This window comes from Lactuca sativa, chromosome 3, assembly GCF_002870075.4.
Source record: "Lactuca sativa cultivar Salinas chromosome 3, Lsat_Salinas_v11, whole genome shotgun sequence".
Lineage (NCBI taxonomy): Eukaryota > Viridiplantae > Streptophyta > Magnoliopsida > Asterales > Asteraceae > Lactuca > Lactuca sativa.
The window spans coordinates 87780666-87794309 of record NC_056625.2 but is presented as its reverse complement, the minus strand read 5'-3'; the positions used below and the strand labels follow the sequence as shown (position 1 = coordinate 87794309).

The 13644-nt window shown below is 34.7% G+C and overlaps 2 protein-coding genes across 2 annotated transcripts; both read left to right on the top strand.

Moving 5' to 3' along the window:
• The first annotated feature begins 891 nt into the window (after positions 1–891).
• LOC111906195 (probable leucine-rich repeat receptor-like protein kinase At1g35710) lies at positions 892–4457 on the top strand. Its single transcript, XM_023901921.3, has 2 exons — positions 892–3826; positions 3974–4457. The coding sequence occupies exon 1, from the start codon at positions 892–894 to the stop codon at positions 3670–3672; it is 2781 nt and encodes a 926-aa protein (XP_023757689.2). The 3' UTR covers positions 3673–3826; positions 3974–4457.
• A 3017-nt stretch (positions 4458–7474) lies between these two features.
• LOC111906171 (probable leucine-rich repeat receptor-like protein kinase At1g35710) lies at positions 7475–11846 on the top strand. Its single transcript, XM_023901901.3, has 2 exons — positions 7475–11114; positions 11257–11846. Exons 1-2 carry the CDS (start codon positions 7475–7477, stop codon positions 11553–11555), a joined length of 3939 nt encoding a protein of 1312 aa, XP_023757669.1. The 3' UTR covers positions 11556–11846.
• The last annotated feature ends 1798 nt before the right edge of the window (positions 11847–13644 follow it).

Below are 13644 nucleotides of genomic sequence, written 5' to 3'. Positions count from 1 at the left end.
GTTTCCTCCCTCTCGATTCAAATTTTGACCATTTTGCCCCAGGTGTTGCTTTGGTGAAATTCAACTGTTTTTGTTTTGTAGCGAACTCTGTCGCTAATATGTGCAGATAAGGACTCGATCTATGAAAAACAAACAATAATACAGCTGTAGTACTGCACTTTAAATTTATTTAATTATCTTCATTTTTAAGTCTATGTAAGTATGCGACGTTTTACACACCTCAGGAGATAAAAGGAATTAACAGATGAATGAAATAGATTGCAGGGAACAATAAGAACATTAGTATTTATTTAATTATCTTCATATTTATATTCTTTTCGGGTTTTCCCTCATTCACACTTTCAAGGAACACTCCATGTCCATTTGTTTTTTGGATTCTTTTAAAGGGCCCTATGTGGCTATGTCCCTGTCCCCATTGACACATTTCACACAGTTTTCACGTGGATCATCTGCATAATAATAGTAGTCTCACATACATAATTAATTATGAAGTAAAACACAGTTGGAGTGAAATTTCTATTAGCATTTATCAGAAAACAAAAATAAATATGTCTAAATGATCAAGTTAAGTTATATTATTACATTGTTAAATCCAACAATAACATATAATACCACATGGAATCTTATTGTAAACCTCACGCCTTTCTAAATTTCGGGTTACAACGAATTTTATTGTTCTAAAAAAAGGATCAATGTCATGACAGATAGATACAATTCAAAGTGTAATACACACCTTTGTGGAAAATTTTGACACGTTAAAAGACATGCCTGTTGAAAAATATGACATTGTCCAAATTTCCATTTCGAGCATGTGAAAAAGAAAACAAGAGAAAAGGGTAGCTCAGCTATAAATTAGGACATGCAAACCATTCATTTTTTATTGAAAGCAACATGGCAAAGCAAATAATGTCTTCATCAAACTTCCTACTATTCTCTCTAACTCTACTAATTATCACACTCTCCCCCATACCAAATTTTACTTCTGCTTCTTTAGAGGAAGCTAATGCTCTTCTTAAATGGAAAGCAAGCCTTCAAATCCCAAAAAACTCCTTGCTCTCTTCATGGATTCCCTTCCCTTTGAATTCCAGTGCATCAGTTCCATGCACTTCTTGGTTTGGAGTAGTTTGCAATGCTGATGGGAGCATTCAGAAGTTGAACCTCACATTATCTGGATTAAAGGGTACGCTTCATCGATTTTCATTCTATTTGCTACACAATCTTACACATTTTAATCTCAATCTAAACAACTTGTATGGCCCCATCCCACCAGAAGTAAGACACTTGTCCAGACTTGTATATCTTGACTTTTCATTGAACAAGTTTTCTGGAGTAATCCCACCAGAAATAGGAAACCTGCACCAGCTAACCATCTTGTCCTTATACTCGAACAATATCTCTGGTCTCATTCCTATTGAACTTAGCAATTTGAAGTTTCTCACTCATCTTGTGGTGTACAAAAATCAACTTAGTGGTTCTATTCCTTCATCATTGGGTAATTTGACATCTTTGAATGTCCTTTATTTATACCAAAATCAACTCTCTGGCCCCATTCCTGTTGAACTTGGGAATTTGAAGTCTCTTGTTGAGCTTGACGTGACTGAAAACCAACTTACTTGTTCTATTCCTTCATCATTGGGTAATTTGACATCTTTGAATCTCCTTAATTTGTACCAAAATCAACTCTCTGGTCCCATTCCTATTGAACTTGGGAATTTGAAGTCTCTCACTGATCTTGAGGTGAGCATCAATCAGCTTAGTGGTTCTATTCCTTCATCATTCGGTAATTTGACATCTTTGAATTTCCTTTATTTGGACCAAAATCAACTCTCTGGTTCTATTCCTCCTGAACTTGGGAATTTAAAGTCTCTCGTTGATCTTGTGGTGAGCCTCAATCAGCTTAGTGGTTCTATTCCTTCATCATTCGGTAATTTGACATCTTTGAATATGTTTTATTTGGACCAAAATCAACTCTCAGGTCCCATTCCTGCTGAACTTGGGAAATTAAAATCTCTCACTTATCTTGTGGTGTACTACAATCAACTTAGTGGTTCTATTCCTTCATCATTGGGTGATTTGACAAATTTGAATGCCCTTTATTTGGACCATAATCAACTCTCTGGTTCCATTCCTATTGAACTTGGGAATTTGAAGACTCCCACCCATCTTTTGGTGTACAACAATCAGCTTAGTGGTTCTATTCCATCATCCCTAGCAAACCTCAGCAAACTACAGTGGCTAACACTCGGTGATAATAAACTATCTGGTCCCATTCCTAGTGAACTTGGGAAGTTGAAGTCACTCACTCATATTTCGGTGGTCAAAAATCAGCTTGGTGGTTTTATTCCTTCATCATTTGGTGATTTGCTATCTTTAATTCTCCTTTATATGCATCAAAATGAGCTTGCTGGTCCCATTCCTGGTGAACTTGGGAAGTTGAAGTATCTCACTGATTTTCGGGCTAACAACAATCAAATTAGTGGTTCTATTCCTCCAGAGTTTGGAAATTTAACTCAACTACAAAGACTTAATCTGTCTTCGAATCATTTGGTTGGTGAGGTCCCAAAGGAGTTTGGGAAGATGAAAAATATGTTGGATTTGTCCTTGGCTGGCAACCAACTTTCAGGTGTTATACCTCTAGAGCTTGGATTTTGTGAGCTCCTTGAAGTACTTGATCTATCCAAAAATAGATTGAATGGGTCGATTCCAAGAAGTATCGGTCAATGGGCACAAATCCACTACTTGAATATTAGTAATAACAAGCTCATTGAGAAAATTCCATCCGAGATTGATAAATTAGTTCATCTTGTGGAACTCGATTTATCTCATAATTTTCTCACGAAAGAGATACCATCTGGAGTTCAAAGTTTGCAAAGTTTGCAACAATTGGATCTTTCTCACAATAGACTATCCGGTTCTATTCCTGATGCTTTTACTAATATGCCTAACGGGATTTTTATCAACCTTTCTTACAATGAGCTCTCAGGTTCAGTCCCCTCTTGCGCTAACTTTGTGAATGCGTCCTTAGAAAGCAATCCAGATTTGTGTGGGAATATTACGGGATTGAAACTTTGTCCAAGTCAGATTGTGAAGAAGAAAAATGATCCCTTCCATCATAAGCTTATCCTTGTAATTATGGTCCCTCTTATCGGGACTCTTATACTTGGTGTATTCATGTATGGCCTCATTGCTTATCAACAACAAAAGAAAAAGTCTCCACAAAAACCATCGGATGAAGAAAGTGGTGATTATTTCTCAATTACAAGTTTTGATGGAAAAGTAGCGTATGTTGATATCTTGAAGGCAACAAATGATTTCGATGAAGCATACTGTATTGGGACAGGAGGATATGGGACCGTGTACAAAGCCGAGCTAGAACCTAACAACGTGGTAGCTGTCAAGAAACTTCACCCATCATCTGAGAATGTTGATCACAATGGATTCCTTAATGAGGTACGAGCATTAACGAACATAAGGCATCGAAACATTGTGAAACTCTATGGATATTGCTCCCATGTTCGCCACTCATTTTTGATTTATGAATACCTTGAAAAGGGAAGCCTTGGATCAATCTTAAGAAGCGATGTCTTAGCAAAAGAATTGGATTGGTTGAAACGGGTAAATATTGTAAAGGGTGTAGCTAATGGTTTGGCTTATATGCATCACGACTGCTAGCCTCCTATAATTCATAGAGACATTTCCATTCCCAACATCCTTCTTGATTCTGATTATGAGGCACATATTTCTGATTTTGGGACCTCCAAGCTTTTAAAGCTAGACTCATCCAACTGGACCGCAATTGCAGGCACATATGGTTATATCGCACCAGGTAACACAATTGCATGCACATATGGTTACATCTTCTTAAGTTTCATGAGATATATAAATAAGTATATGCACATATATGTATCTATGTCAGAATCTTGTGGGTTGATATAGATTTTTCTGTTTTTATCTCATGTTTCTTTGGATGTAGAGCTTGCTTATACGATGGTGGCAAATGAGAAATGCGATGTGTATAGCTTTGGAGTTGTTGCACTAGAAGTGATACTGGGAAAGCATCCAGGAGATCTCGTAACATCTTTACCAACACTGCCTTCTGATTATCTGGTGCCAGAAAATGTGGAAGATAGTCGGATACCTCCTCCTGCATCCCAAGTTGAGAAACAAGTTAGGTTGGTTCTGAGTCTCTCAAGAGCATGTTTGAACTCCAATCCACTTGAAAGACCAACAATGCAGCAAGTTTCAAATCTGTTAATGAAGGATCTGCTTTGAATTAACATGTCTTGCCTGATCAATATAGTGTACTTTCGGTGTTCTTTACTTTTCTTAAGTTCCCTATATGCACCCTGCCAATATGTATTCATTTGAATGGCATTTTGTTAAGAAACTTCGCATATGCTTGTAGTTATACTTCTAAAAACACACTACTGGAAACCAAGGACAACGCCATACAAGCATCCCCCAAACAAGAAATTTTGTAAAATTTTGTTGGTATACTTTTTATATTTGTTTCAATTTTTATTTATTTAGTAAGTTACATGTTTTAAAATGAATAATTATTATAACAATGTCATACTTTAAAAAAAATATATCTGTCAACGCCATACAAGCATCCCCCAAACAAGAAATTTTGTAGAATTTTGTTGGTATATTTTTTATATTTGTTTCAATTTTTATTTATTTAGTAAGTTACATGTTTTAAAATGAATAATTATTATAACAATGTCATACTTTAAAAAAAATATATCTGTCAGTATTTACCATACGATTTCGCACAACGTGTGGGTAAACACGTGGTTAATATTATATAGGGGCCATAATTTTGGTCGTACATCATGTTATTATACAACCTGTACCCCACCTAAGTCATTCAAATATACAAAATATATTTCTATTCTAGATTTTATGATGAGCAATCAAAACTAATGGTGAGATATGTCATAGTAGAATTTGATCAAACAAATGGTATAATAGATGGGATGTGTCTTTACAAAGATGGAAAATTTTAAATATTAAGAAAAAAAATCATATATCAATGCATTTTAAACATTTTGGAACATTTTTGATTCACACTCCATTCGTAGCATGCTTTTTAGCTATTGAATTCCAAATTTGACAGCCTAAAACATTTACACAAGATAACTAACTAAATAGTTCAACTAAAACATACATGACTAATTCTAGTTATTGGTATGCATTCCACTTCTCTTTGAAATATAACTAGAATAGGAGTTCATGTGGATTCAACTTCTTACTGGTTTATGGCTCATCTCTCCTTCATTTAATTTCAACATGATATGGCATGAAGATGGATGTAATGTTAAATGATTTTCTATATCACAAAATATGTCAAGCTTTGACCACCTAAATACCTCAAATATGTGACATCCATCTTGTATCTTAAGATATCATGTCACCACCCACTATGATACAATACAGATTATGAAGGGAAGAAAAAGTTTAGAGTGTAAATCTTAGCAACTGGAAACTAGGGATGAGAAAAAAAAACAAAAAAATCGAACCGCATACCGAAACTGGAACCAAATTGGTCTTTCGGTTCGGTTTTCGGTTCTCGGGTTTCTTCGGTTTTGGAACTTTGAACGCCATAACTCCTTCATACAAGCTCAGCATGAACTGATTTTTTTCCCCAGGTTGTAGCCCTCTGTTTTGGTAGATTAAATCACTAGATAATGAGAAAATGCCACCTCAAAATAAAACAAGGGCTCTCCCTCCACATATGTATTGATGGGAATCAAATCTTTTTGAAAGACATGATATTTAATGTTAAGCAAGTTTTGCTAAAGACACGACCATAAGAACATTAACTAGCTACAAAATAAGTAAGTCCGGTTCACATTCTAAAGTGTAACGTTAGGTAATATATATATACCATTGCAAATGAACGCCCACTATGAACAAACGAATACAATACAGCTGACGTGGCATTAAATTAAAAAAAAAAAAAAAAAAATCATTCAGTCATTTCATCAAACAGTTAATTATTATTCATTAAAACTCATGTTTTTGCAACTAACGTGTACAAATGATCCTAAACAGTTAATATTCATTAAACTCACATTTGGTTGGATTCAAATGATATGAAAGCGGTTTCAGATGTATTCAATATGAATTTGCGTATTCAGCATGATTTGGTTGCGGTTTCTGCACTTGGGAATCTGGAATTGGTGTTGTCAATGGTGTCGAAACCCTGGTATTCTTCAAGGATGTTGCGTACTTCTCCAAACAGGGGTATGAAAGTAGAATTGTTGGGAGCCTTGTTCTATAACATTATATGGTCTCTTTGGAAAACACGCAATTCCAGAGTTTTTAATCATCAACATAAAGCATTTGATGAGATTCAATTGCTATCCTTCAATTGGGTAAAATTCATGTTGGTGTCTTGGTGTTGACGTTTTCACAGCACCTAAAAGAAAGTTGGAATTAAGTCTTGCTTTGTATGTTTTCTTTTGGAATAAAAGTATTATTAAAATTACTTGGAAAACAGAAATATTTATGTCTAACAATTTAATCCAAGTTATACTGCACTTTTTATTCCAACAAAAAATCTGTAGCGAATTCTGTCACTAGTATGTGAAGAGAAGGACCCCAAGAGAAAGAATTGGTCACCAAATGGGATGTGCAGATGAATTCTAAAGATTTGTGTAAACTAATTAGTTGTAGAAATATGAGAAACAAACAACAACATAGCTTGTATTTCACTTTTTATTTAACTATCTTCATTTTTATGTCTGTACAAGTATGAAACTTTTTTGTCGTTTTTGCAGGATATAAAAGAGATTAAAAGATGAAATAAATGCAGGGAAAAATAAGAACCATCAGTTTTTATTTAAATATCTTCATATTTATATTCTTTAATTTACGGTTTTCCCTTATTCACACCTTCAATGAAAACACCATGTCCTTTTTTTTGGATTATTTTAAAGGACCGATATGTTATGTCCCTATCTCCATTGACCCCATTCACACAGTTTTCACATGGATCATCTGTACAATAGTCTTAGTTTAGTCTTAGTTACAGAACTAATTATGAAGTAAAACACAGTCGAAGTGAAAATTCTATTAGCATTTATCAGAAAACAAAAATAAATATGTCTAAATAATCAAGTTAAGTTGTACTATTACATTGTTAAATCCAACAATTAATAACATATAATAACGCATGGATTCTTTTTGTAATCCTAGCAACTTTCTAAATTTCGGGTTACAACGAAATTTATTGTTCTAAAAAAAAAGGATTAATGTCATGAAAGATATATACAATTCATAGTGTAATACACACTTTTGTGGAAAATTTTGACACGTCAAAAGACAAGCCTTGTGGAAAAATATGACATTGTCCAAATTTCCTTTTCGACCACCTGAAAAAGAAAACACGGGAAGAAGGAAGCGCAAGTATAAATTAGGACATGCAAACCGTTCCTTTTCTTATTGAAAGCAACTTGGCAAAGAAATAATGTCTTCTTCAAAGTTCTTATTTTTCTCTCTGGCTCTACTAATCATCGCCCTCTTCTTCATTCCAAATTTCACTTCTGCTTCTTTGGATGAAACCAATGCTCTTCTTAAATGGAAAGCAAGCCTTGAAATCCCAAAAAACTCATTGCTCTCTTCATGGATTCCCCTCACTGTGAATTCCAGTGCATCGATTTCATGCACTTCTTGGTTTGGAGTGGTTTGCAATGCTGATGGGAGCATTCAGAAGTTGAACCTCACATCATCTGGATTAAAGGGTACGCTTCATCGATTTTCATTCTCTTCGCTACACAATCTTACACATTTTGATCTCAGTCTAAACAACTTCTTTGGCCCCTTCCCACCAGAAATCCAACTTTTGTCCAAATTGGTATATCTTGATTTTTCATCCAATAAGTTTTCTGGAGTATTACCAACTGAAATAGGAAACCTACACCAGCTAACCATCTTGCACTTATTCTCAAACAATATCTCTGGTCCCATTCCTACTGAACTTGGGAATTTGAAGTGTCTCACTAATCTTGATGTGAGCACCAATCAACTTATTGGTTCTATTCCTTCTTCATTGGGAAACTTGACATCTTTGAATGTCCTTTATTTGTACCAAAATGAACTCTCTGGTCCCATTCCTATTGAACTTGGGAATTTGAAGTCTCTCACTGATCTTAGTCTGAGAAACAATCAACTTAATGGTTCTATTCCTTTATCATTGGGTAATTTGACATCGTTGAATGTCTTTTATTTGTATCAAAATCAACTCTCTGGTCCCATTCCTACTGAACTTGGGAATTTGAAGTCTCTCACTAATCTTGATGTGAGCACCAATCAACTTATTGGTTCTATTCCTTCTTCATTAGGAAACTTGACATCTTTGAATGTCCTTTATTTGTACCAAAATCAACTCTCTGGTCCCATTCCTATTGAACTTGGGAATTTGAAGTCTCTCACTGATCTTAGTCTGAGCAACAATCAACTTAATGGTTCTATTCCTTTATCATTGGGTAATTTGACATCGTTGATTGTCTTTTATTTGTATCAAAATCAACTCTCTGGTCCCATTCCTACTGAACTTGGGAATTTGAAGTCTCTCACTAATCTTGATGTGAGCACCAATCAACTTATTGGTTCTATTCCTTCTTCATTGGGAAATCTGACATCTTTGAATGTCCTTTATTTGTACCAAAATCAACTCTCTGGTCCCATTCCTATTAAACTTGGGAATTTGAAGTCTCTCACTGATCTTCAGGTGGGCAACAATATGCTTAGTGGTTATATTCCTTCATCATTGGGAAATTTGACATCTTTGAATGTTCTTTATTTGTACCAAAATAAACTCTCAGGTCCTATTCCCATTGAACTTGGGAATTTGAAGTCTCTCACTGATCTTCAGGTGAGCAACAATCAGCTTAGTGGTTATATTCCTTCATCATTGAGAAATTTGGCATCCTTGAATGTCCTTCATTTGTATCAAAATAAACTCTCTGGTCCTATTCCTATTGAACTTGGGAACTTGAAGTCTCTCACTAAGCTTGAGGTTAGCAACAATCAGCTTAGTGGTTATATTCCTTCATCATTGGGAAATTTGACATCTTTGAATGTCCTTTATTTGTACCAAAATAAACTCTCTGGTCCTATTCCTATTGAACTTGGGAATTTGAAGTCTCTCATAGCTCTTGCAGTACACAACAATCAACTGAATGGTTCTATTCCTTCATCATTGGGTAATTTGAAATCTTTGAATAGACTTTATTTGTTCCAAAATCAACTCTCTGGTCCCATTCCTGTTGAACTTGGGAATTTGAAGTCTCTCACAGATCTTGTGGTATACAACAATAAACTTAATGGTTCTATTCCTTCATCATTGGGTAATTTGACATCTTTGAATCTCCTTTATTTGTACCAAAATCAACTCTCTGGTCCTATTCCTGTTGAACTTGGGAATATGAAGTCTCTCACTCATCTTGAGGTAGGCATCAATCAACTTAGTGGTTCTATTCCTTCATCACTAGAAAAACTGAGCAACTTACAGTGGTTAGACCTAATTGAGAACAAATTGTCTGGTCCCATTCCAAGTGAAGTCGGTAAGTTGAAGTCTCTCACTCATCTTTACGTTAGCAGAAATCAGCTTAGTGGTTGTATTCCTTCATCATTTGGTGATTTGACTTCTTTAAATTTCCTTTATATGGATCACAATGAGCTTGCTGGTCCTATTCCAGGTGAACTTGGGAAATTGAAGTCTCTCGTTGATTTTAAGGTGAACAACAATCAAATTAGTGGTTCTATTCCACCAGAGTTTGGAAATTTAACTAAACTACAAAGACTTGATCCGTCTTCGAATCATTTGGTTGGTGAGATCCCAAAGGAGTTTGGGAAGATGAAAAGTATGTTGGAATTGTACTTTGTTGGCAACCAAATTTCAGGTGCTATACCTCTAGAGCTTGGATTTTGTGAACTCCTTGAAGTACTCGATTTATCCAAAAATAGATTGAATGGGTCGATTCCAACAAGTATTGGTCAATGGGCACATATCCACTACTTGAATCTTAGTAATAACAAACTCAATGAGAAAATTCCATCCGAGATTGGTAAATTAGTTCATCTTACCGAACTTGATTTATCTCATAATTTTCTCACGAAAGAGATACCATCTGAATTTCAAAGTTTGCAGAGTTTGCAAAAGTTGAATCTTTCTCACAATAGACTATCTGGTTCCATTCCTGATGTTTTTACAAATTTGCCTCGCGGAATTGATATCAACCTTTCTTTCAATAAGCTCTCGGGTCCAATCCCCCTTTGCGCTAACTTTGTTAATGCGTCCATAGAAAGCAATCCAGATTTATGTGGGAATATCACAGGAGTGAAATTTTGTCCAAGTCAGATTATGAAAAAGAAAAATGATCCCTTTCATCATAAACTTATCCTTGTAATTATGCTCCCCCTTATAGGGGCTGTTTTACTTGGTGTATGCACATATGGCCTCATTGCTTATCAACAACAAAAGAAAAAGTCTCCACAAAAACCATTGGATGAAGAAAGTGGTGATTATTTCTCTATCACAAGTTTTGATGGAAAAGTGGTGTATGTTGATATCTTGAAGGCAACAAATGATTTCGATGAAGTATACTGCATTGGGACCGGAGGATATGGGAATGTGTACAAAGCCGAGCTACAACCTAACAATGTGGTAGCTGTCAAGAAACTTCACTCAGGATCTGAAAATGTTGATCATAATGGATTCCTTAATGAGGTACGAGCATTAACGAACATAAGGCATCGAAACATAGTGAAACTCTATGGATATTGCTCCCATGTTCGCCACTCATTTTTGATTTATGAATACCTTGAAAAGGGAAGCCTTGGATCAATATTAAGAAGCGATGTCTTGGCAAAAGAATTGGATTGGTTGAAACGGGTAAATATTGTAAAGGGTGTAGCTAATGGTTTGGCTTATATGCATCACGATTGCTCGCCTCCTATAATTCATAGAGACATTTCCATTGCCAACATCCTTCTCGATTCTGATTATGAGGCACATATTTCTGATTTTGGGACCTCCAAGCTTTTAAAGCTAGACTCATCCAACTGGACCGCAATTGCAGGCACATATGGTTATATCGCGCCAGGTAACACAATCTTGTGATTGTACTTCTACATCTTCTTAAGTTTCATGATATATATAAATATGTATATATGTGTATCTATTTTAGAATCTTGTGGGGTTGATATCGCTATTTTTGTTTTTATCCCATGCTTCTTTGGATGTAGAGCTTGCTTATACGATGGTGGCAAATGAGAAATGTGATGTGTATAGCTTTGGAGTTGTTGCACTAGAAGTGATGATCGGAAAGCATCCTGAAGAACTGATAACATCTTTACCAACATTGTCTGTTGAGTATCTGGTGGCAGAAAATGTGGGAGATATCCGGATTCCGTCTCCCTCGTCACAAGTTGAGAAACAAGTTAGGTTGGTTCTGAGTCTCGCAAGAGCATGTTTGAACTCCAATCCACTTGAAAGACCAACAATGCAGAAAGTTTCAAATCTGTTAATGAAGGATTTGCTTTGACTTGACATATCTTACTTGATATAGTCAGAGTTTTAGTGTTTTTTACTTTTATTAAGTTCCCTATATGCACCTGTCAATATGTATTCATCTAAATGGGTATCCATCTAAATGGCTCCTTGTTCAGAAGCTTAACATATGTTTGTAGTAGTAAACAATTAAGTCAATGAAGATCGCTATAGTTGTAAAAAACTTGCTACTACAAACCAAGGACAACGCCATACACACATCCCTCAAACAAGAAATTATGTAAAAAAAATTTGGTATATTTTTTATATTTGTTTTAATTTACGATTTAGTAAGTTCCATGTTTTAAAACGAATAATTATTATAGTTACTTCATATTTTCAAATGTATATATATATATATATATATATATATATATATATATATATATATATATATATATGTGTGTGTGTGTGTGTGTGTGTGTGTGTGTGTGTGTCAATATTAACATACAATTTTATTCTTGCACAACGTTATATCCCACTTACCCTACCTAAGTCATTAAAATATATCTCTATTTTATATTAGATGGTGAACAATCAAAGGTAATGGTGAGAGATATCAATGGAGCATTTTATCAAACACATGGTAATATAGATGATCGAGATATGTCTTTACAAAGATGGAAAATTTTAAATATTAAGAAAAAATTTCAAATATCAAAGCAATTTACACAGCATAAAACATTTTTTACCCACTCTCCATTCCTTGCATTCTTTTAAGCTATTGGTATGCATTTCACTTCACTTTGAAATGGCATGACATTGATGTAATGTTTACATGATTTTACACATCACAAAAAAAAAATTCAAGCTTTGACCACCTAAGTGTTGATGCCTTTAGTGTCACCAGACATTTTCTGTAATTGGAAATGATATGTGAGGTAAGGGGCTTATTCAAAAGAAAAAAAAGAGTCAAGCTTCGGCACCTAATTAGATCTCTGAAGTAAAACAGAGGAGCCAACTACCAAGGAGTGGATGATTCTCGATGTCCTTGAATTCTCATTCATAATCTCATCTCGCCTTCTGAAATCTCAGCGGTAAGTAACTAACTGTGTGATGATTTAATGATATTCATTGGATGTTTTGATTTATTAATTTGTTGAAAAAAATTATGAATTAATGTTTGTTTTGGTGCAAGATGTCATCGAATCAGTTAGTTATTAGTTTTTTTTATCGTTGATTTGATTGTAAGATATACTCTAGTTTTGTCTCTTAATAGGAAGTGGAAATTGGAAGCAATCAACTTGACTCACCAATTGGAATTGGAATTGGAATAGGCATTTGCATTGGAATTCTAATTAAAATTTGGAGATTGGAGTTTTTGTCTTAGCACAGCTTCCTCTCAATCCCCCGGGGATACGGATATGGGAGGCAAATCCGACAGTCGTATTGTATTTTAAACTAACGCAACACGACATGATGTTGTGTTTTGATTTACAAACACAAAAACGATACAATTAAAACATGATAAAAACGACCAACACGAAAAACATGAAAAGACAAAATAAAATAAAATTTTAGTTTTTTTAATTTAAAATTAATAATCTTACAAAACATGAGTAACACGAGAACACATGTTAACTCGTGTCAATTTTGTGTCAAATGTTGAACACAAATACGACATGAAGGCGTTTTTTTTTCTTTTTTTACCTTTGACACAAACACAAATTTCAATTTTAATTTTGTTTTGTATCATGTCATGAATTGTCATCCTACTCCCCAGTAATTGATATTTGCTGATTAGGGCCGATTTGTTTTTGTTTAATGAATTTTATTGGCTATTACTATTTCCTTTTTGGTTGTTAGTATTTGTGAAGAAAGCGATATTTAGGCAACTTATTATTATCATTCACCAAAACAAGGTTATAAAGGGAGAACACAAAACAAACTCCCAAACATTACGCGAGAAATAAAAAGCAAAAGGAAGGTAAGTTAACAAGAATACGTAAGTAAAACAAAATATTTCTTTACTCCTCCTCAAGATGGAGGATGAAGGTCAAGAATGTCTAGCCTGTCAAGGAGAAAACGAAGCTGACGGGCGCCCAATGGTTTGGTGAAAAGGTTAGTAGTAGTATGGTTCTTAG